The sequence below is a fragment of the Suncus etruscus genome, chromosome 3, assembly GCF_024139225.1.
Source record: "Suncus etruscus isolate mSunEtr1 chromosome 3, mSunEtr1.pri.cur, whole genome shotgun sequence".
In the NCBI taxonomy this organism is placed as follows: domain Eukaryota; kingdom Metazoa; phylum Chordata; class Mammalia; order Eulipotyphla; family Soricidae; genus Suncus; species Suncus etruscus.
In genome coordinates, this window is record NC_064850.1 from 11,885,664 (window position 1) to 11,907,310 (window position 21,647).

The 21,647-nt window shown below is 43.8% G+C and overlaps 2 protein-coding genes and 1 non-coding gene across 4 annotated transcripts in view; 2 read left to right on the forward strand and 1 right to left on the reverse strand.

Moving 5' to 3' along the window:
- Positions 1–1,231, forward strand: part of ARG2 (arginase 2) — a 37,657-nt gene extending 36,426 nt beyond the window's left edge. For both annotated transcript variants that reach the window (XM_049770453.1, XM_049770454.1), the window contains one exon: positions 754–1,231. In XM_049770453.1, the coding sequence (XP_049626410.1) occupies positions 754–959 (206 nt within the window). In that variant the 3' untranslated portion in view covers positions 960–1,231. The remainder of the gene's footprint in view (positions 1–753) is intronic.
- VTI1B (vesicle transport through interaction with t-SNAREs 1B) lies at positions 1,190–19,911 on the reverse strand. The gene is made up of 6 exons (XM_049770491.1): positions 19,791–19,911; positions 12,850–12,908; positions 9,579–9,767; positions 6,922–7,095; positions 2,895–2,956; positions 1,190–1,514 (listed from the first exon to the last, which is right to left on the reverse strand). The coding sequence occupies exons 1-6, from the start codon at positions 19,903–19,905 to the stop codon at positions 1,418–1,420; spliced, it is 696 nt and encodes a 231-aa protein (XP_049626448.1). The 5' UTR covers positions 19,906–19,911; the 3' UTR covers positions 1,190–1,417.
- LOC126005700 (U6 spliceosomal RNA) lies at positions 16,837–16,943 on the forward strand. The gene has a single exon (XR_007494739.1). It is a non-coding gene; the product is annotated as a U6 spliceosomal RNA (small nuclear RNA).
- Positions 19,912–21,647: the final 1,736 nt, after the last annotated feature.

Below are 21,647 nucleotides of genomic sequence, written 5' to 3' on the forward strand. Positions count from 1 at the left end.
CGTTAGCCACTACAAGAAGAAAAAGAATATTTGTCATCAAATCAGTCACAAGCAAATTACTCTCATGTACTGACCCAAAAATCCTAGATGCAGTCAGTTCCTCCTTAGGCAGTAAGTGTAAGCCGGAAGAGGTTATTTGGTTTCCAAAGATACCCCCGGGGGTAGGGGTTAATATCTTATAATATTTAGTGGTTAAAACTTGTTCCTTCTGGGGCCGGGTAGGTGGCGCTGGAGGTAAGGTGTCTGCCTTGCAAGCGCTAGCCAAGGAAGGACCGCGGTTCGATCCCCCGGCGTCCCATATGGTCCCCCCCAAGCCAGGGGCGATTTCTGAGCACATAGCCAGGAGTAACCCCTGAGCGTCAAACGGGTGTGGCCCAAAAACCAAAAAAAAAAAAAAAAAAAAAAAAAAACTTGTTCCTTCTTTCTGTATAGTAGTTCATCCCCAAAATATGTCATGATACCATCAACTGGATACTTTGCTTAAAACAGTGATAAAACTCTGTCCAAAATGGGCAGTACAAAATTTGGGGGAAAAGCCTGACAATGTTAATCAAACCAAGGACTTGACTTGGACATTCTCAGTCTTAGTCTGGTATACTAGGTATTTGAACTAAAATTTATCTCCAATAGGAGAAGGTGTAAAGAAGTCGCTGACATTGCGCTAGGTAAATAAATTTATGGTAAGAACTTCTGCCTTACCGTCATGAGTAGCGGGGAACTTGCCTGAGCTTTTGTCATACCATGTTGTTGCAGGGTTGCTGTCGGCGCTGGATCTCGTTGAAGTCAATCCTCGGTTGGCTGCTTCTGAGGAAGAGGCCAAGGCTACCGCTGGCCTGGCAGTGGATGTGATTGCTTCAAGTTTTGGTCAGACAAGGGAAGGAGGGCACGTTGGCTATGACCAGCTGCCTACACCCCGCTCACCAGACGAATCAGAAAATAAAGAGCGTGTGCGAATTTAGGAAATGCCGTATCAGATACACTTGTCAAAGGGGAGTCACTCTATGAGTCGTGAGAAGTATCTGGTGGGACAGGTACTAACTGGTCATCTGGTTCAATTCTGCCTTAATGAGAACATCTGTGCATTCTCAAAATCAACGTTCCCTTGACCTCCCCCTTTTGGGTGACTGTAAATGTACTGGGGCTTTTGCAGTTCATGGCTATGTTAATATTAATGTTGGTATGATGTAAATTTAAAGAAGTCATAAACTGCATTTATTACCTTGGTATAGCACACGGCTCTTGTTGTGTTCTTCACATGTGTTTTTTTTTTTTTCCTCTTTCCTCCCTCCTCCCACAGTCTGGCCACACAGTGCATCCTTGAACCGTTAGCTCACAGCAGCAATACGCTTATTCCAAATCTCTTAATGCCCTTCGTTCACAGTGCCAAAGTTCAGGTTCTCAAACTTATTCGAAGGGTCTAATGCTTGCGCAAGAATTTGTAATAGACCAGGCCTGCCAGGATGGCTACCTCCAGTAAGATGATAATGCAAAGTAGTAGCTTGTTGGTTACCACTCTACAAAGAGAAAAGTGGGATACGATTAGAATTATAGATATCATTTCTTTCCATTCTTTACACTGTTAGGCAGACTGTGTTTTTTTATTTAATTACATACCCACATAGCAATAAGGCTCATGAGCTGTAACGTATATACAGAAATGTTGAATTCTGGGACTGTCACTACCAAAGAATTCCTTCCTGTTTCTAAAATGTCTTCTGAAATAGCCTTTCTAGGGCTAGAGAGTAGCAGAGTTTCTGAATGTGCTTTCCTTGCATGTGGCCACCATTTGGTCCTCAAACACTGTCATAAATGACTCCTAAGAACTACTAGATGTGGCCAAAATGCCTCCACCATATTTTCCCTCACCCCCAAGTTATCTTTTCTAAACCCAGAGAGTTTGAACACTGACCACCTGCGTGCATTGAGTATCAAGGCCTATTGCTCTCTCTCTCCGGTCCCCAAGAAATATAAAGGAATATACTGAAATGTAAACACCTGGGCCCGGAGAGATAGCACAGCGGCGTTTGCCTTGCAAGCAGACGATCCAGGACCAAAGGTGGTTGTTTTGAATCCCGGCGTCCCATATGGTCCCCTGTGCCTGCCAGGAGCTATTTCTGAGCAGACAGCCAGGAGTAAACCCTGAGCACTGCCGGGTGTGGCCCAAAAACCAAAAAAAAAAAAAAAAAAAGAAGAAATGTAAACACCTATATAAAGCTCTTCTGCATATCTGCTATATTCTCCTTCCAGCGAGGGCCAGAGAGATAAATGCTTGCCTGGCATGCAGCTGATCTCGCTTCAGATCCTCAACACTATGTATGACTCCCACCCCACTATGACCAGGGAACAATCCTGAGCCCAAAATAGCACCTGAGTATCATTGCTGCAGCCCCCAAATCAACATGTTAAAAAAAATTCTTTTTGGTGGACAAATTTCCCACTATTCCAAGTCTTAGAGTAGCATTAGTTTTTTTGGACCACAACCACCAATGCTCAGTGGTGACTCTTGGCTCTGTACTTGGGGAGTACTCAGGGGAAAGTGGGTGCTGGGAATCAGACTCTGGTGAGTCATGTGCGAGGCAAGCACCCTACCCATTGTACTGTAAATCTTCAGCCCCCACAGAAGCAGATACTTCTATCAAAGGATTTTGTTGCAGTATATTTGGCTTTATGGCATACTATTTCTTTGTTAGGACTTTTTTTAAATAATCTAAAATATTCTAGGGGCCAGAGAGACAGTACAGTAAGTAAAGTGCTTGCCTTGGTGGCCGACCCAGATTCGATCCCTAGTACTCCATATGATCCGCTGAGCAAGCCAGGAATGATCCCTGAGCACTGCCAGATGTACATGCCCCCCACCCCCAATATTTAAGACGTTGAAGCTGAGGAATACTTACTTTCTGGACATTGAACGAAGGATCTTTCGACTTTTACTCAAATTTTCACTTGTGTTTACCAGCTGAGAAGGAAAAAAAAATAGCATGTTTTCAAAGGTATATATTTAATAAATACATCTTTAAATTTTGAATATTCTGGAACCAAGATGGGTAAGGCCTTTGCCTTGTAAGTGGCTGACCTGGGCTTGATCCCCAACATACTATTCAGTTGCCAAAGCCCGCCAGGAATAAACCAACCCTGAGTACCACAAGTATGGTCTAAAGACAAACAAAAAAACTTGAATCTTGACACTGGGCATTAGACATATATTCAAGAATGAAATGATTTAGGGGCCAGAATGATAGCACAGTGTTAGGGCATTTGCCTTGCAAGCAGCCATCCTGGGATAGACCCAGGTTTGATTCCCGGCATCCCAAATGGTCCCCTAAGCCAGCCAGAGGCGCTTTCTGAGCTCAGAGCCAGGAGTAACCTTTTGGCCCAGGTGTGGCCCAAAAACAAACAAAAAATAAAATGATTTGTACTACAAGACAGTTTACTTGCCAAAGAGGCTCAGGAGGTATAACTACAAATGCTATGGAAAACTGTCCTTGGCTACTCTAAAGAAAGGTGTTGAGAGTACTTTACCTTGAAAAAAATTTTAAATTTGAATTTCATTTTTAAATCTTATTCACCTTTATTTTTACATTTTTGTACTGTAACAACATGATTTTTTTTTTTTTTTTTTTTTTTTTTTTTGGTTTTTGGGCCACTTTTTTTTTTGACACTCAGGGGTTACTCCTGGCTGGGCGCTCAGAAATCGCCCCTGGCTTGGGGGGACCATATGGGACGCCGGGGGATCGAACCGAGGTCCGTCCTACGCTAGCCCTTGCAAGGTAGACACCTTACCTCTAGCGCCACCTTCCCGGCCCGTAACAACATGATTTACTACCAACTTGTTCATAATAGTTATTTCAGACATTCTTTTTTTTTTTTTTTTTTTTGGTTTTTGGGCCACACCCGGCGATGCTCAGGGGTTACTCCTGGCTGTCTGCTCAGAAATAGTTCCTGGCAGGCACGGGGGACCATATGGGACACCGGGATTTGAACCACCCACCTTTGGTCCTGGATCGGCTGCTTGCAAGGCAAACGCCGCTGTGCTATCTCTCCGGGCCCTATTTCAGACATTCAGTGTTCAAACAATCCCACTTTTAGTCTGATCATCCCTCCACCAAAGTCCCCTGTTTTCCCACCCACCACACCAGCCTGTCCCTTAGAGGCACAAAAAAATTTACTTCCTATTATTTTTACAACACAAAGGCAAATGGAATTATCAAGAGGAATGAGTAAATTTTTGTTTTATTTTTTTGATTTGGGGCCACACCAGGCGGCACACAGGGATTACTCCGGCTCTGTGCTCATGAATTATTCTGGCAGGCTCAGGGTGGGGGGGGGGGTAGGATATATGGGATGCCAGGGATTGAACCCAGATCTGTGCTATTACTCTGGCCCCCCCAATATGAGTCAATTTGTGATAATTATTAATACCTTACATTGGTGTTACTAAAGTCATTAAAGATCTACTGTGTTCGGGCCGGAGAGATAGCATGGAGGTAAGGCGTTTGCCTTTCATGCAGAAGGTCATCAGTTCGAATCCCGGCATCCCATATGGTTCCCTGAACCTGCCAGGAGCGATTTCTGAGCATAGAGCCAGGAGTAACCCCTGAGCGATGCTGGGTGTGATCCAAAAAACAGGGAAAAAAAAAAAAAAGATCTACTGTGTTCTTAAATGCTAATTCATATTAGTTTAGGCTCACTGATCTTGGTGGTCTTCTGTGAAACTTTCCCATTATATCTGCTGTAATTCTTCTGGGCTAACAGTATAATAAAATTCGGTCCAGGGGTTATACAGCTGGAAGATTTGGTGGCCTGGCAGTTTGATGAGGTTCAGAACTGGAACGTGCCATTTCTATATTGGAGTGTGTCAGGTGTGGCTTTCGGCTGGTGTGCCTTCAGGCAGAAATGGTATATGCCCACTTCCTATTTTAAAAAGGCCCCAGAACTGTCAGCCCAGACTAGTTTACTTGGAAAGATTCAAAAGCAACATGTTCCTTTGTGGAGCTGACAAAATGTGGGTTTCATCAGGCAAACCCCACGAGAGCCTCCTGAGTTTGTGTAATTAATTGGTGAGTTATCTATCACTTTGGAGATCTGACTTACACTGAATTATGAAAGAAGTAAACCTTTTAAGAAACTTCATAAGGGGCCGGAGAGATAGCATGGAGGTAAGGCGTTTTGCCCTTCATGCAGAAGGACGGTGGTTCGAATCCCGGCATCCCATATGGTCCCCTGAGCCTGCTAGGAGCGATTTCTGAGCGTAGAGCCAGGAGTAACCCATGAGCGCTGCCGGGTATGACCCAAAAACCAAAAAAAAAAAAAAAGATAGGAGAAAATCACCTCAAATCTCCACACCGAGTGTATGTTTTTCCATAAGAATTTTATTTCCTGGGGCCTAAGAGCTGGTCCAGGAGGTAAGGTGCTTACCTTATACAGGGCCCAACCGACTCAAATTCCCTACCCCACATATGATTCCTGAGCAGAGCCAGGAATAGCCTCTGAATAGTTGACTACGCCCTGAAGAAAATAATTTTTTTAAGAAAAAGGAGAAAACCAGGAACAACTCAGCAAGCTACTGGAGGATGGGAACAGATGGAATCTGTTGCAATATTCCTCAGCTAGCTAAATTACAAGCAACTAAAGGGGAAAGATTTCTTTATGAAGGTTTTAAAAAAGTAAATTCCTTTCACAATGTTGAGTTAGAAAGGCATGCTAAATATAGAGCAGCCTCTCACAAAAGAAAATTCTATTTCTATGCAGATGTAAAAAAAAAAATGTTTTCCAAAGCTTCCCAGTATGGTTAAGAGGCCCCAATATTATCATTTTACCCAAGTATTTCCATTTTCTTCCTATGGCTCAGTTTACTTAAGGGATACAATTTTGAGACGTACTACTCGGACATGAATTATCCAAATAACAGAATAGCTAGGCTCTTCTAAGTAGATGATACTTTAGTGTGAGTAGAATATTCTAGGTGTATGAGGAACAAAAATGTGAGATTAGCGCTCCTGAATTTTCTTGCCAAAAACAAAGTAATATTAGTGAAGAGAAAGGAACTCTCATTCACTGCTGGTGGGAATGCTGTCTAGTTCAGCCTTTATGGAAAAGAATATAGAGATTCCTCAAAAGACTGGAAACTGAACTCCTCATGTGATCTGGCTACACAACTCCTAGGGATATACCATAGGAACACAAAAATACAATTCAAAAATCCCTTCCTAACACCTATACTCATTGCAGCATTATTTACAATAGCTACACTCTGGAAACAACCAAGATGCCCTTCAACAGATGAATAGCTAAAGAAACTGTGCTACATATACACAATGGAATATTATGCAGCAGCCATCAGGAGAAATGAAGTCATAAAATTTTTCTATACATGGATAGACATGGAAACTATTATGCTGAGTGAAATAAGTCAGAGGGAGAGAGATAGACACAGAACAGCCTCACTGATCTATGGGTTTTAAGAAAAATTAAAGACATTATAGTAATAATGCCCAGAGACCATAGAGATGAGGGCCAGAAGGACCGGCTCACAATATAAAGCTCACCACAAAGAGTAGTAGAATGCCTATCTCAAATATACGCAGGGGAAGGATGGAGGGAGGGGGGCATTGGTGGTTGGAATATTGCACTGGTGAAGTGAAGTGTTCTATCTATGAATGAAACCCAACTACAATCATGCTTGGAATCATGGTGCTTAAATAAAGATTTAAAAAAAAACACAAGTAATATTAGGAACCAATAAAAGGACTAAAGTTGTAAACTTAATTGGCAATTTTCAAAACATGCAGAACCTTGCCTTGTCCCCAATAACCTCCCTTTATTCTAGTAAACCTATTTCCTAAGAAAATCTCTCAGCCAAACCACTGAGAAAATTGGGATGATGTCATGGGTGCATCTACTTTCCCACCTACCCAAACTTACTCTGCTTTTGGTGCGCTCCAGCTGGTCACGTTGCTCGCCTAGCTCTTCAATGATATCGGAGCCAATCTGGTCAGTCTCTGTGGCAATTTTATGAGAACGCTCGATACTCTGGGTGGCCCGATTTAGGCTTTCAGTGCCTTGCAGGAGCAATGCTCTTTGAGACTGGAGCTGATTCTGATAGAATTGGAAGGGGGAGATATTATGATTCCATATAAATTCATTGCCAGCACAATGTCTGATCTTTAAATAACCGCCCTACTCTTTAAAATCCCACCAAGGCTTTGACTCCTCCTAGAATCCTAAACACAGACAACATGAGAATAAATGTGGCCTTTGCCAGGCAAGAATCAATAACCACTGGGTCAGAGAGAGTAGTATAGGAGGTAAGTTCTTGCATGCAACCAACCCTGGTTCAAATCCACAAAGGGAGTTTAAATCTGCCACTAAGGGTCACTCCTGATCACAACACCAGGAAGAAGAAAGGCCTGCGTATGCCAAGGATGGCCCAAACACTATCGCCCCAGTTCCATTTACTTGCCTTTTTCTCTCCTCATTTTAGAAGACATATGCATCCTTTAAACCATTTTCAGATAATCTAGTTTTGACATCAGCTGTCTCAGGTCAGTATCACTCTGAATGTCTCAAACTATAATAAAGATGCATTAAGAAAGGAGTTTGTTTAAATTTGTACTATCGTACAGCTTTGTATTACAGGATATAGAATATAATCCTAAATGCAGCGATTAGTCTCTGAAGTTTTATTCCTTTTCCTAGTTAACTTCCCAAGATAGTTCCAGAATACAGATTTTTTTAAAATTTAGTCAGTTCAATTTGAAAACAAAATACTGCAGGCTGGTTTATTTTCCATTACAACAATATACAGTGTTAGCTCCTCCTCAGAAGAAATCTGTCTTCTCTATCTATGCGTAGGGCTATCTTTTATTTCCAAGGTGCCAGAACTGATGTCTACTCTACCACAGAGCTAAACCTCCTGCCCCACTGATACTTAGGGTTGAGTTAATTTAAATTAGAAATGGCACTAGTTGGGAACATACTTGAACTAGATCAGTGGGTTATATTACACAGTTTAGGCCCAGAGGAATACTGCAGTGACTTAAAAGAACCTGCTTTTCCTTTACAAGCACAAGAACTTCTGCTATTCCTAACAAGGTTAAGGTCATGAGTCCGAAGCCTGAGTGTTCTTAGAGGCAGTGTCCCATGGGCAATGATGCTGTCTGAGCCTACAGCTCATGTATATGTGACTCCCAGATATGCAGGTTATTTCCATACCACAATTTCTACATCACAAAAAGGTGGAGCCCTCCTGGAAGCACTGCAGCTAAAATAAAAAAAAAAATTTTTGAGTGCCAAGCCAAGAAGTTTGACATCAGGTAAACACAGTAAGCTAGCAAGTGCCTCAACTCTAATTGTTTGCCTTAACTAAGAGGGTGAACTCCCACCCCACACACAGAAAGCACATGTGCAAACATCACAATGAAAGGAGCACAGGGGCGGAGAGATGGCATGGAGGTAGGGCATTTGCCTTGCATGCAGAAGGATAGTGGTTCGAATCCCAGCATCCCATACGGTCCCCCAAGCCTGCCAGGAGCGATTTCTGAGCATAGAGCCAGGAGTAACCCTTGACCGAAGCCAGGCCAGGTATGACCCAGAAACCAAAAAAAAAAAAGAAAGGAGCACAGACTACACTCAGTGCCATGGCTGAATTTGTGTAAGCACCAAAACCTAAAGTGTAACTCCTAGTCATCACAGGAACATCAGCAATAAAGGGAAGAAGGAGAAGATTAAAAATTAAAAACAGGGCCTGGAGAGATAGCACAGCGGTGTTTGCCTTGCAAGCAGCTGATCCAGGACCAAAGGTGTTTGGTTCGAATCCCGGTGTCCCATATGCCTGCCAGGAGCTATTTCTGAGCAGACAGCCAGGAGTAACCCCTGAGCACGGCCAGGTGTGGCCCAAAAACCAAAAACAAATAAATAAATAAAAAATAAAAACAGGGCCCGGAGAAATAGCACAGCGGTGTTTGTCTTGCAAGCAACCGATCCAGGATCAAAGGTTGGTTCAAATCCCGGTGTCCCATATGGTCCCCCGTGCCTGCCAGGAGCGATTTCTGAGCAGACAGCCAGGAGTAACCCCTGAGCACCGCCGGGTGTGACCCCCCCCAAAAAAAAAATTAAAAACAGAAGAAGCTGGAGAGATAGCATGAAGGTAAGGTGTTTGCGTTACATGCAGAAGGATGGTGGTTCAAATCTCGGCATCCCATATGGTCCCCTGAGCCTGCCAGGAGCGATTTCCAAGTATAGAACCAGGAATAACCCCTGAGCACTGCCGGGTGTGACCCAAAAACCAAAAAACAAACAAACCCAAAAATAAATAAAAATAGTCCAGAAAACTATCAGAAAAATTAAAGGTATGCAAAGAAATGTAATCATATAATTAGGGAAGACCTATATAAGATACAGCAGCAGAGAAAATAAAAGGGGCAAAGGTAGCTACTACAGAAAAGGGGAGTGTAGGAAAAACAAAATGAGTGTACTATGCACTGGATACTCACACACACACACCAGCTAATGCTTACTGTGTGCTCATTCTCTATTATGCATGTGCCGTATTTCATGTCACACACACAAGCAGTGCTTACCATGTGCTCGTTCTCTATTGTGTATGTGCCGTATTTCATGTCTCCTCGGCTCCCAGGAGCAGTCAATGGTCTGCTTCTCACCTCCCGTTGGAGTTTAGCTAGGTCTTTCTGATAGGTTCGAACTTTGGACATCATAGGGTTACGGAAAGACAGGGGAGCGTAACGTAGTTCCTCCTCCATCTCTGCCAGCTAGGAAGACAGAAAGGAGAAAAAAGATAGCCCGGCATTCTCATCTGGGCAAATACCTCATACCTAATTTGGATCATTCAAAGCAAAGACAATCAAGCCCATGAAGGTGGTGCGCCATATGTGACAAATTCACCTTAATTCACAGTACCTGGCATAGTATTTACCTAGTACTGAATACACATTGAAAAGGAGTTGCGGGGCCCGGAGAGATAGCACAGCGGCGTTTGCCTTGCAAGCAGCCGATCCAGGACCAAAGGTGGTTGGTTCGAATCCCAGTGTCCCATATGGTCCCCCGTGCCTGCCAGGAGCTATTTCTGAGCAGACAGCCAGGAGTAACCCCTGAGCACCGCCAGGTATGGCCCAAAAACCAAAAAAAAAAAAAAGAAAAGGAGTTGCATGGGGCCGGAGAGATAGTGTGAAGGTAGGGCATTTGCCTTGCATGCAGAAGGACGGTGGTTCGAATCCCGGCATCCCATATGGTCCCCCAAGCCTGCCAGGAGCCATTTCTAAGCGTAGAGCCAGGAGGCACCCCTGAGCGCTGCCAGGTGTGACTCAAAAAATAAAACAAAAAACAAAAAACTAGTTGCAAGGGCTGGAACTATGGTACATCTAGCAGGGTACTTGGCTTGCACACAGCCAATATAGTTTTGATACCCAGCATCCCATACAATTCCCTGAGCACTACTAGGAGTGATCCTTGAGTGCTGAGCCAGGAGTTACCCCTAAGCATTGCTGGTTATGTGCAACCCCCCAAAGTTGCAGAGCTAGTACAGGAGGTGCTTGCCTTTCACAAAACCAACCCACCCCCATTCAATAACCAACTGGCACAGAATATGTAATCTCAGCACAGCCAGGAGTAGACCATAAATACCACAGGATATGATTCAAAAACAAAAAACGGAAGTATGAGTTTAGAAACCTCTGGCATAACCAGAGATTTAAAAAAAAAAGATTTAAAATGTTCAAAGATTTTAAAATATTTTATAAATGCTTGCTACATTACCTATAGTATAGTAACTGCTGTAGAAAAATTATGTAGAAACATGATAGAGTGATTAGAGACTGTTCAACATTTCGTGAAAACTGTACCAGAGTTAAACTTGCATAAACTTCCATTAGTAGGAAGATTACTTAAAGGCGACAAAATCATGAAATTTACTTCTACGAAAATTAAAATACTTAAACAAGGCCAGAGTGGTGGCACAATGGTAGGATGTTTGTCTTGCACGGGTCTAACCTAGGACAGACCACGGTTAGATTCCCTGGCGTCCCATATGGTCCACCAAGCCAGAAGCGATTTCTGAACGCATACCCAGGAGTAATTCCTGAGCATCACCAGATGTGGCCCAAAACCCAAAACAAACAAACAAAAAAAACATGGGTCTGGGGTCTGGAGAGAAAAAAACAGCTGATCGGGCTCCTGCCTTGTATGTGGTCGACCTGGGATCAATCTCCATCATCCACATGGTCTCCCAAACATTGACAGGAGAAATTCCTGAGTGAAGAGTCAGGAATAACCTTTAAATATCACTAGGTATGGCCCCAAAACGAAAGAAATAAAAAAATGAATGACATTTGGGGGCAGGGGCGGAGGCTATATATACATAACTAGCGATGCTAAGGTTTATTCCTAATTCTATATACAAGTATTCCTGTATATAGTGGGCTATGGGGTCTAAGATAAAATATGAATGGACCACACACAAGAGTTCTATTCACTGTATTATTTCTCCATTCCTCAAGGCATTTTTTTGAGTGGCCTACTGTTGCCATTCTGGTTTACTGTACTAAAAATTAGTACTGAGCCTGCCAGGAGTGATTTCTGAGTGTAGAGCCAGGAGTAACCGGTGAGACAGCCGGGTGTGCCCCCAACCTAAAAAACAAAGAGGAACTAGCCAGATTTTCATTTTCAGGATAAGAAAAATGTAACATCCAGAAAAGTTTATAAAAGATCATAAATTGAGGCCTGGAGGTAAGGCGTTTGCCTTGCATGCAGAAGGACAGTGGTTCAAATCCTGTCATCCCATATGGTCCCGAGAGCCTGCCAGGAGCAATTTCTGAGCGCAGAGCCAGGAATAACCCGAGCGCTGCCGGGTGTGACCCAAAAAACAAGAAAAAAAAAGATCATAAATTATTTTCATATGCCTGGAGTAAACAGAGTTGGATTATTTAATTTAAAAAATGATAATAAGAGACTATTGACAGATATTTTTAATATCTACAATAGCACCTAGATATTAAAGCTCCTAGTGCTCCCAATATGAAAGAGTTTCCATAGGCTAGTCCCCCTAAAAATAGATAAAGAACAACAACAACAAAGAACAGAAATATAAGCTTAATTTCTCAGACCTGGTGAAACCAGCCCTTTCCTTTTCAATCTACCTGGGGTAGGCAAAAACTAAGTGTAATGGTCTCTATATCAAGATTGCAGACAGGCGCTGAAGAGCTCAATAGGAGCTCAAGGGCTGAAGTACATGCTTTGCATGCAGAAGATCAAAGTTGATTCCCCAGTACTGCATGGAGTCATAGAGCTTGCATAGTCAGAAGCTACTGAGCACCTTGACTCCAAAAAAATAATAACAAATTTCAGCAGGAAGGGGGCAGCTAATCTGTGATGAGGTTATAAGGATTACTTCTGATTTTGTTTTGACTACAACTGGCTCTGCTCAGGGATTGCTCTTGGTGGGGGTTGGGGAATTATATGGGGTGTCAGGAAGCAAAACTGAGTAGGCTGCATGGTTTGGGGGCTACACCCAGCTGCGCTCAGGGGACCATATCAGGGATCAAACCCTGACCACAACTAGCCCCAAGAAGCAAAGCTTTGCTTCCCACCCTCTGCAGCCCTACCACCCCAATTCTTTTTTTTTTTTTTGGTTTTTGGGCCACACCCGGCAATGCTCAGGGGTTACTCCTGGCTGTCTGCTCAGAAATAGCTCCTGGCAGGCACGGGGGACCCTATGGGACACCGGAATTCGAACCAACCACCTTTGGTCCTGGATCGGCTGCTTGCAAGGCAAAGGCTGCTGTGTTATCTCTCCGGGCCCAACGAATGTTTTTTTTTTTTTTTTTCCCCAATTCTTACCGTTTCATTTGCTTCCTGTTGCTTTTCATCAAAATGTCTCAATAACTTTTTCTTCTCTTCTGGAAAAGATAAAATTCAAATGCTTGATTCTACTTCCAAACATTTATAAAGCTCATTCTCTCTACTTAAAATAAACATCCTATTTCTCCGTGGGAGGGTGAACAGTATTTATTCATCCTAAAAGACATTTACAAATAAAGAGAAATTTCTTATTACAATGACTGAGGGGATAAAGGAGAATGAGGTTCTTATGACAATTGGCACTTAATGTAAGAATATCTGTCCAAGATAGTCCTGCCAAACAATGAAATTACCTGAAAGGCCAATAGTGACTGCTAAGAAATACTGCAGGGCTGAAGCCATAGCACAGGTGGATGGCATTTGCCTTGATCATGGCCGAGCCAAGATGGATCCCCCATTGGCCCCCACTGGAGGAGTGCAGTGTCAAAAGTAAGCCCTGAGCACTGCTGGGTATGGCTTCCAAACAAAATAAAAACCCAAAATAAAAAGAAAGATTGCATGTCTAAATTAATTTTCATACTATCTGCACTCATCAATAAGAATGCTTACCAATTCCAAAGTCTCTGAATCTACCTTTACCCAACCCCAGTGATCGATTCTCTCTATGTATTGTTTGAGTTCTTTTGGGGCCATGCCCAAAGATGAGCAGAGGTAACATCTGGTTCAGCATGCAGGGGTCACTCCTGGTGGGCTTGAGTGTCCATATAGGATGCCAGGGATAAAACCTAGGGTCAGATGCATGTAAAGCAAATGCCTTACCCACTGTACTCTTTCTCTCTGGTCCCAACAAAAACTTTTTCTGGCAGGATACACGACAGAGAAGCAGTTGAGGACCAAATCTGGCACCTGAAGGCAAGGACCTTAAACATTGTTCTTTCTTTCTTTTCTTTTCTTCTCTTCTTTCTTTCCCTCCCTCCCTCCCTCCCTCCCTCCCTCCCTCCCTCCCTCCCTCCCTCCCTCCCTCCCTCCCTCCTTCCTTCCTTCCTTCCTTCCTTCCTTCCTTCCTTCCTTCCTTCCTTCCTTCCTTCCTTCCTTCCTTCCTTTCCTCTCTCTCTTTCTTATCATTCTCAGTATAATCTTTATCCTTTTCTTTCTTTTGAAGAAGCATAATCTTTCTATTTTTTTTATCCACACCGAGTGACGCTCAGGGGTTACTCCTGGCTATGCACTCAGATATCCCTCCTAGCTATGCACTCAGATATCCCTCCTGGCTTAGAGAACCATATGGGACGCCTGAGGACCAAACCGCACTCCACCCTAAGTTAGTACGCCCTACTGCTTGCACCACTGCTCTGGCCCCGCATATTTTTTTTTTTTTTTTGAATTTTGGGTCATACCCGGCAGTGCTCAAGGGTTACTCCTGGCTCTACACTTAGAAATCGCTCCTGGCAGGTTCAGGGGACCATATGGGATGCCGAAATTCGAACCACCGGCCTTCTGCATGCAAGGCAAACACCTTACCTCCAAGCTATCTCTCCAGCCTTGCAGAATCATTTTTAATTGAATGAAGTTTACTTACTGAAGTCTGAGAGAAGAGAAATCATGAAATATGCTTTCAAGAGAGAACACAGGTTTCTCTACAGAGTGGAAAAAGCAGAGGAAACAATCTGACTACAGGAATGAAACTTTGGGTCTTCCCTTTTGGAAGTAGCTTAGCCAGAGCAACCCTCCCACCCGCTCCCCACCAGAAAACCTAGTAGCCCACTCACACATCTTCCCAGCCAGGAAAAAAAACTGGCCCAGCTCCTCCAGCAAGCTCCAAAAGTAAATAGTGGCTGCTGATACTTTCTAGACCAGGTAGTCAGGTCTGGGCTGATACCTTTGTGGCATTAGCAGACAGAGGAGGGGTGCGTGTGCATAGAACCCTAACCTAGCTAGTGGCACAGAAGGCTGAGCTAGCACCAAACCACAGCTCAGTAAATCCTTAGACACAGACAACAGTATTACCCTGGAGAGAGAAAACAATCATTTCAAACTGTCTTGTGTTGATCTAAAATTTGACAATACTGGACAGGAGCAGTGGCACAGCAGTAGGGCATTTGCCTTGCACTCAGCTAACCTAGGACGGATGGCGGTTCTATCCCCCAGCATTCCATATGGTCCCCCAAGTCAGGAGCGATTTCTAAAAAACAGAAGGTGTGGCCCCAAAACAGAACAAAAAAAAAAAATTGATAATGCCGGTTGCCTTCGTGTTATAGCTTAGAAGCTGAAGCACAAACAAGTTGACTACCTGAGATGACTGTATTATGAATGTAGAGTAGGAATGACTGTATTATGAACATTTCAGAAAATCATAGTGTTATAATAAAAGAAAAATAAAATCAATTTGGATCAGACTAATAAAAATCAAAAAGCAGAGGAGGACAAGTTCAAAGAAGGGCTTTATGTTTAATTCAGTATAACTCCTAAATCCAAGATATACATTTCCATCGATTGAAGAGCATTTCTTTCTTTTTTTTTTTTTTTTTGTTTTTGGTTTTTGGGCCACACCCGGCGGTGCTCAGGGGTTACTCCTGGCTGTCTGCTCAGAAATAGCTCCTGGCAGGCACGGGGGACCATATGGGACACCGGGATTCGAACCAACCACCTTAGGTTCTGGATCGGCTGCTTGCAAGGCAAGCACCGCTGTGCTATCTCTCTGGGCCCGAGCATTTCTTTCTAACAACAAAACAGTGAAGTTAGTATATTTAAAGATGGCATGTAGGATTCTATCCACAAACCCATGATTTTATTGGCCCTCAAAATAATAAAATAAAAAATAAAGGTTCAATAAAGTCAAGCCCTACCTGTAGTGTCCCAATCCAGAGGTTGGGGGTGGGGGGATATTCAGGGATTCGGGTCTGGAAGCAAGGCCAAACCAAGAGATAATACACACAATGTTAGGAAGATAAAAAACAGGTTCCACCACAAGCTATCTGCAAGCAGGGTAAAGGGACTGGCAGGCAGACAGGTTAGCTGTGGAACTGAAAACTGGAAGAAGTCTCTCTGACGCAAGCAAGATCTTTTTTTGGGAAGAGTAGGACCACCCCCCAAGGGTGGAGAACAGGTAGGGGTAGGGGACAATCCAGAGGTACTTCCCACCTAAGAGGGACAAGCACATACCAAGAATTATCCTGAATAAAGTAAGAACCGGTTACTCCAACACCTACCCAACATAAAAGGGGCCAGAGCAATACAATAGCACAGCAGGTAGAGCGCTTGCCTTGTACACGGCTGACCCAGGTTCGATTCCTGGCATCCCATATGGTCCCCTGAGCCTGCTAGAATGAATCCTGAGCACAGAGACAGGAGTAACCCCTGAGCACCACTGGGTGTAGCCCAAAAACAACAACCAAAAAAGTAGCAATGTTTCTTTGTACTTTGTTCTTAAAATGAGAAGCCAGTGAAGTTTTCGTTTTTGAGTCACACACACTGGTGCTCAGCAGTGCTGTAGATCGAACCCAGTTTGGTGGTGTGCAATTGGTGCCCTATCCACTATAAGATCACTCTGGCCCCATGAAGTCATTGAATTTTAGAGCTGAATTGGGTCTCAAAGATCATCTGCTCCAACCTCATTCACAATGACAAAACTAGAGCCCAAAGAAGAAACTAAGTGCCTTAGGGACAAGGTCTGAGAAGTTTGTGTAGAAACTAGCTGCAGAATGCAAATGTGCCTCCTCCCTATCCAGTGCTTCAATCTATTCAAGCATTGAGGGCTACTTTTTTGTTTGTTTGTTTGTTTGGGGGGGTCACATTGCTCATGGGGTTACTCCTGGCTCTACACTCAGAAATCACACCTGGCAAGCTCAGGGGACCATATGGGATGCCAGGATTCGGACCGATGTTCTTCTGCATGCAAGGCAAATGCCCTACTTCCATGCTATCTCTCTGTTTGTTGTTGTTGTTGCTGCTGCTGCTGTTGTTGTTGTTGTTGTTTGAGGGCTACTTTTGTGTTTCCATGAAATACAACAGGTAAAACAGTTACGAGTGCTTGCTTCGGCAGCACATATATCAAAATTGGAACGATACAGAGAAGATTAGCATGGCCCCTGCACAAGGATGATACACAAATTTGTGAAGCGTTCCATATTAAAAAACAAACAAACAACACTTAGTTACGAAAACAAATCTTGGGCCAGGTAGATGATTCAAAGAACTAAGAATGCATGTGGGAGCCCAATATTTTTTTTTTTTTTTGGTTTTTGGGCCACACCCTGTGATGCTCAGGGGTTACTCCTGGCTATGCGCTCAGAAGTTGCTCCTCCTGGCTTCTTGGGGGACCATATGGGACGCCGGGGGATCGAACCGTGGTCCGTCCTAGGCTAGCGCAGGCACCTTACCTCCAGCGCCACCGCCCGGCCCCGGGAGCCCAATTTTGATCCCGCATAGGTCCCACAAGCACCACATGTCCTCTGCTCCAAGCAGTAGCAGATGTGAACCCAAAACAAAAATCCAATCTCTTAAATTTTTTGTATCATTGTGGCGCTAGACGAAAGTGTCATGAGATTCTGGAAATAGAACCTGGAGGCCATTATAATGTTTTCAGAGAGCTAGAATGAATATTTCAGGGTTCAGAGAGAGAGTACAGAAGCTAAGGCATATGTCTTGCATAATGCTGACCCAGGTTCAAACTCCAGCATCCTGTATGGTCCCAAGTACCACCAGGATTAATTTCTTACATAGAGGCAGAAGTAACCCCTGAGCATCAACACATGTGGCCAAAACAAAACAAAACAAAACAAAAAAAAAAAAAACTCAAGAAACTACAAAATAGTAGATCTGCAAACCATGTAGAGTGGACAACAGAAGTAAGAATGACCAGGGCCGGAGAGATAGCATGGAGGCGGAGCGTTTGCCTTGCATGCAGAAGGACGGTGGTTCGAATCCCGGCATCCCATACGGTACCCTGAGCCTGCCAGGAGCGATTTCTGAGCGTAGAGCTAGGAGTAACCCCTGAACACTGCCGGTGTAACCCAAAAACCAAAAAAAAAAAAAAAGTCTATTCTTGGTGCCTTAGAGCTGTAGAAATAACTGCTTATCTAAGATCTTTAAAGCACGTAACTAATTTGCTCTTGGGTGCCCCACTGTGGCTTTTCTAGAATGTAAACACTCTATTTGTAGATCATATCAACGGTGAAAATATTCCATCCTCACACACACAGAGACACACACACGCAAAACAAGCATTTAGCTGGTGCCATGTATTGGGAAGACTCAATAAATAGTAGAAATCACTGTCTTTAAAGTGAATTATTGGGCTGGAGTGATAGCTCAGCGGTAGGGCATTTGCTTTGAACTCGGCCAACCCAGACCGACCTCAGTTGATTCCCAGCAACCCATCTAGTTCCCCAGCCTGCCAGAGGCAATTTCTGAGAGCAGAGCCAGGAGTAACCCCTAAATGCCACCGGGTGTGATCCAAAAACCAAAAAAATAAACATGTGATAGATGCCTTCAAGCAATACAAATAAATATGGACAGGTGCCTTCAGGTGCTACAAATAAATAATTAAAGACATTTGGTGCTATCACTCTACTGTTCAACTACCTTTAATTGTACCTCAATACTTTTAGAAAAACATGTAAATCTTTTAGCCTGTTTCCAGCAGCATATACTACCATTATCTCTGCTGCTCAAGGCTTTCCAAATACACCGGCATTCTTGCCATTCCTTGAACACACTAAACTCATTTCTACTCGAGGAACTTTACTCTTCCATCCTCCTGACACTTCTCCCAAATTTCTCAAAATTCAGTCCGAACTTCCCTTATTCAAACCTCAGCTAAAAATGCTGCTTCAAACAGGACTTGAACAGTCACTGAAAACAGGTTGCACACTCCACCACGACCCCATCCTTTTGCTCTGCACACACACACAACCCCTTACAACTCACAGATTGCTGTATATCCATTATAATAAACATTTTCACTATAATTTCCCATAGTACCTGTGCTTAGGACTGCCTGTCAGTACCAACAAGAATTCCATTCTCATCAGACCCTTTTAAAAAGATGCATGACACTGTGGCTATCAACTCACACAGAACACCCAAGTTCTTATCCTTAAGAACAATGAGAAGTGAGGGGCCAGAGAGATAACATGGAGGTAGGGCCTTTGCCTTGCATGCAGAAGGACAGCTGTTCGAATCCCGGCATCCCATATGGTTCCCCGAGACTGCCAGGAGCGATTTCTGAGCGTAGAGCCAGAAGTAACCCGAGTGCTGCCAGGTGTGACCCAAAAAACCGAGAGAGAGAGAGAGAGAGAGAGAGAGAGAGAGAGAGAGAGAGAGAGAGAGAGAGAGATTAAACAAAACAAATGTATTCTGATCAGTTATGTCAGCTATGTGATGCATATTCTTTAAATAAAAAGAATTTTTTTTAAAATAAAGAACAATGAGAAAGTTTTATCTGCCTTATCTAGAACTATTCATCTGAAAATAGCAAGAACCTCCCTCTCTCACGTGAGACCTTCGACTGGAACTTACCCGGAAACTTGAAGGGCTCCTTGCAAAACAGCAGCAACCATTAAAATCAGGGAGCAAAACGAGTGCCAAGAAGACATCAGAAAGTCACAATCTTGGTTTTTAACACCAAGCTCCCAATCAATATGGCATCCCGCCCAACCCTAAATAAGGCGATTGAGTGCTTGATCCCTTTTAATGCTTCAGCTACTAGCAAGCTGAATAAAAGGGGGTTTAACAGAGAGTTGGAAACCACCAGGTTGAGCAACGAGCACAAAATAAATACACACAAAAAACCTACACAACACCCCAAGGCCCATCCAGGAGGCTTTGAATGACAGCAGACAGAGCCTGGATCCCTGGGGGGGTGGGGGTAGGGGGTGTCTGCAGGGCCAAGAGGGGATCTGATCTGGGGTCTAGTTGCAAAGTGGGGGGGGGGAATCTCACGTCCCTGTCCCCCAAAAACCCCTCGGGCTGGGCCTCACCAGTTCCAGCGCTGCCCAGGAGCTTCTCCGGCACACCCCGGAGGTCTTCCAGGAGGCCGCGGAAGATCTCATGCAATTTCTCGAAATGCTCCGACGAGGCGGCGGAGGCAGCCATGGCTCCGGAGGGCCGCGCTGCAGCAGCAGCAGTGGGGTGCAGAACTCCGGATCCCCACCCCACCCCACCCCGCTCCTAGCCCGGCGATCGGTGCCCCAGACCCGCGGGCAGCATCATCACGCCGACTCCAGCCCGCAGTACAGCTGGACCCGCCGCCCTGGAAGAGTCGCTTCCGGGATCCAGCCGAGAGGGTCCTACCTGACCGGAAGTCCCGCCTCCTCGATGCTAGCAAGGAGAAGCTGTCTAGCGCAAACGCCTGACTAAAAGTCGAGCTGATTTTTCAGCTCCGAAGGATTTTAGAAAAAGAAAGCAGCGCTACGTGGATAATAACAAAAGATAAATAGCTCTAGTGGAGACTGGTGGGGAAAATGCCACTATGGAAGAAGTTGAGAGAAATCTGATAAACAGGCAGTGCGGTGGCTCCCCCAGTAAAAAAAATGGCTTGAGAGTGCTGCTGTGCATGCCGGGAGTTGTAGTTCACAATGGGTCAAAAAAGGGTCATGGGATGCTGGGGTCTGTGGTTCTCTCCATCATCACCTGTGGCTGCCCAGGTGATGCTACTGCGCTTGGCTGTCACTTTCACTGACTCCTATCATAACTTCCTCATTTTCACTCTCTAGCAAACAGGATGAATTGCAGCCTTGGAAAGAAAGAAAGTTGCGTCTTTTCTACCTGTGGAGAGCAAGTGATCAGGGTCACTTGCTTTCAGAAGTGGTACCCAGGCCTGTGCCTTACTTAATTGACTCAAGCTGCCCGGCTTCTGCATCAGTTCACTCTACAGGTGTTTTGTTAGTGGCACGCGTAGTCACTGTGCAAGAAGCTGGAGTATATTAACGAATAAAACAGCTTCTTCTTCTGAACTGGGTTCAGAACCCAGTTTGCTCACCATTTGGTGAGCAAGGTGTGCTCATCAGGTGCATTCCTTGCATTTGCAGGGCCGCAGGATAGTTTGGAAATGATTGATTGGCAGCTCAATGATTTTAACTGGCCACACCTGAGACTATAAATGTTCAAGGGAAAATTATCTGATGGTTTATAGCTCCAGGATCTTTATTATCCTTACTATACTTGAGTTCAATGACCATCAGTTCAACGCACTTTTATTGAACCTGGAATATTCTTTGAGCACAGGGATTGTCACAGATCCCTTAATACTGTGTTTTGAAGGGGTAGGTATAAAAAAAAAACTGGGTGGATTAAAGAAAAGGTGATCTTTGAGTAACACCATAAAAAATGGGTGTATGAAAAATTAACACAACCATAGTTAAAGACATTTGTGGCTTGACTCTGGAAATTCGTTAGATTGAGAAATGATTGCTTAGCAGTAACAATGTCTCCTTATTTTTATTATAATTATGTTCTCTAATTATTCTGACTAGTACATTTTAGTTTTTAGTTCATATTCTGGTAAAATAAAAAAGGCAAGATAATCAGGAAGAATTTTTGTCATCAACAATTTAATATAAATCATGACAATTTTATATTCAATTATGATTCTGCATTATTATCAAAAGTTTTTCATTTCTCCATAAAGTAACATTTGTTGAATACATAAAATTTAGTGATCACATCAAGTTCAACAAAAATTGTTAGTGCCAGAGAAATAGCACAGAGTTAAGTGCTTTCCTGCTTGATCCACCCCAGTTCGAATCTCAAGAACCACAAATGTCCCCAGTACTACCAGTTCCCCTGAGCACCACCAGGTATGCCCTGGACCCTTTCAGAAACAAAACAAAAAAAAA

Coding starts and splice junctions, on each gene's coding strand:
- VTI1B (XM_049770491.1), bottom strand. CDS start 19,905: ATGGCTGCCTCCGCCGCCTCGTCGGAGCATTTCGAGAAATTGCATGAG. Junction 9,768..12,849: donor AACAGGAAGCAAATGAAACG/GTAAGAATTGGG, acceptor CTGTCTTCCTAG/CTGGCAGAGATGGAGGAGGA. Junction 1,515..2,894: donor CTTCGTTCAATGTCCAGAAA/GTAAGTATTCCT, acceptor TTCTCTTTGTAG/AGTGGTAACCAACAAGCTAC.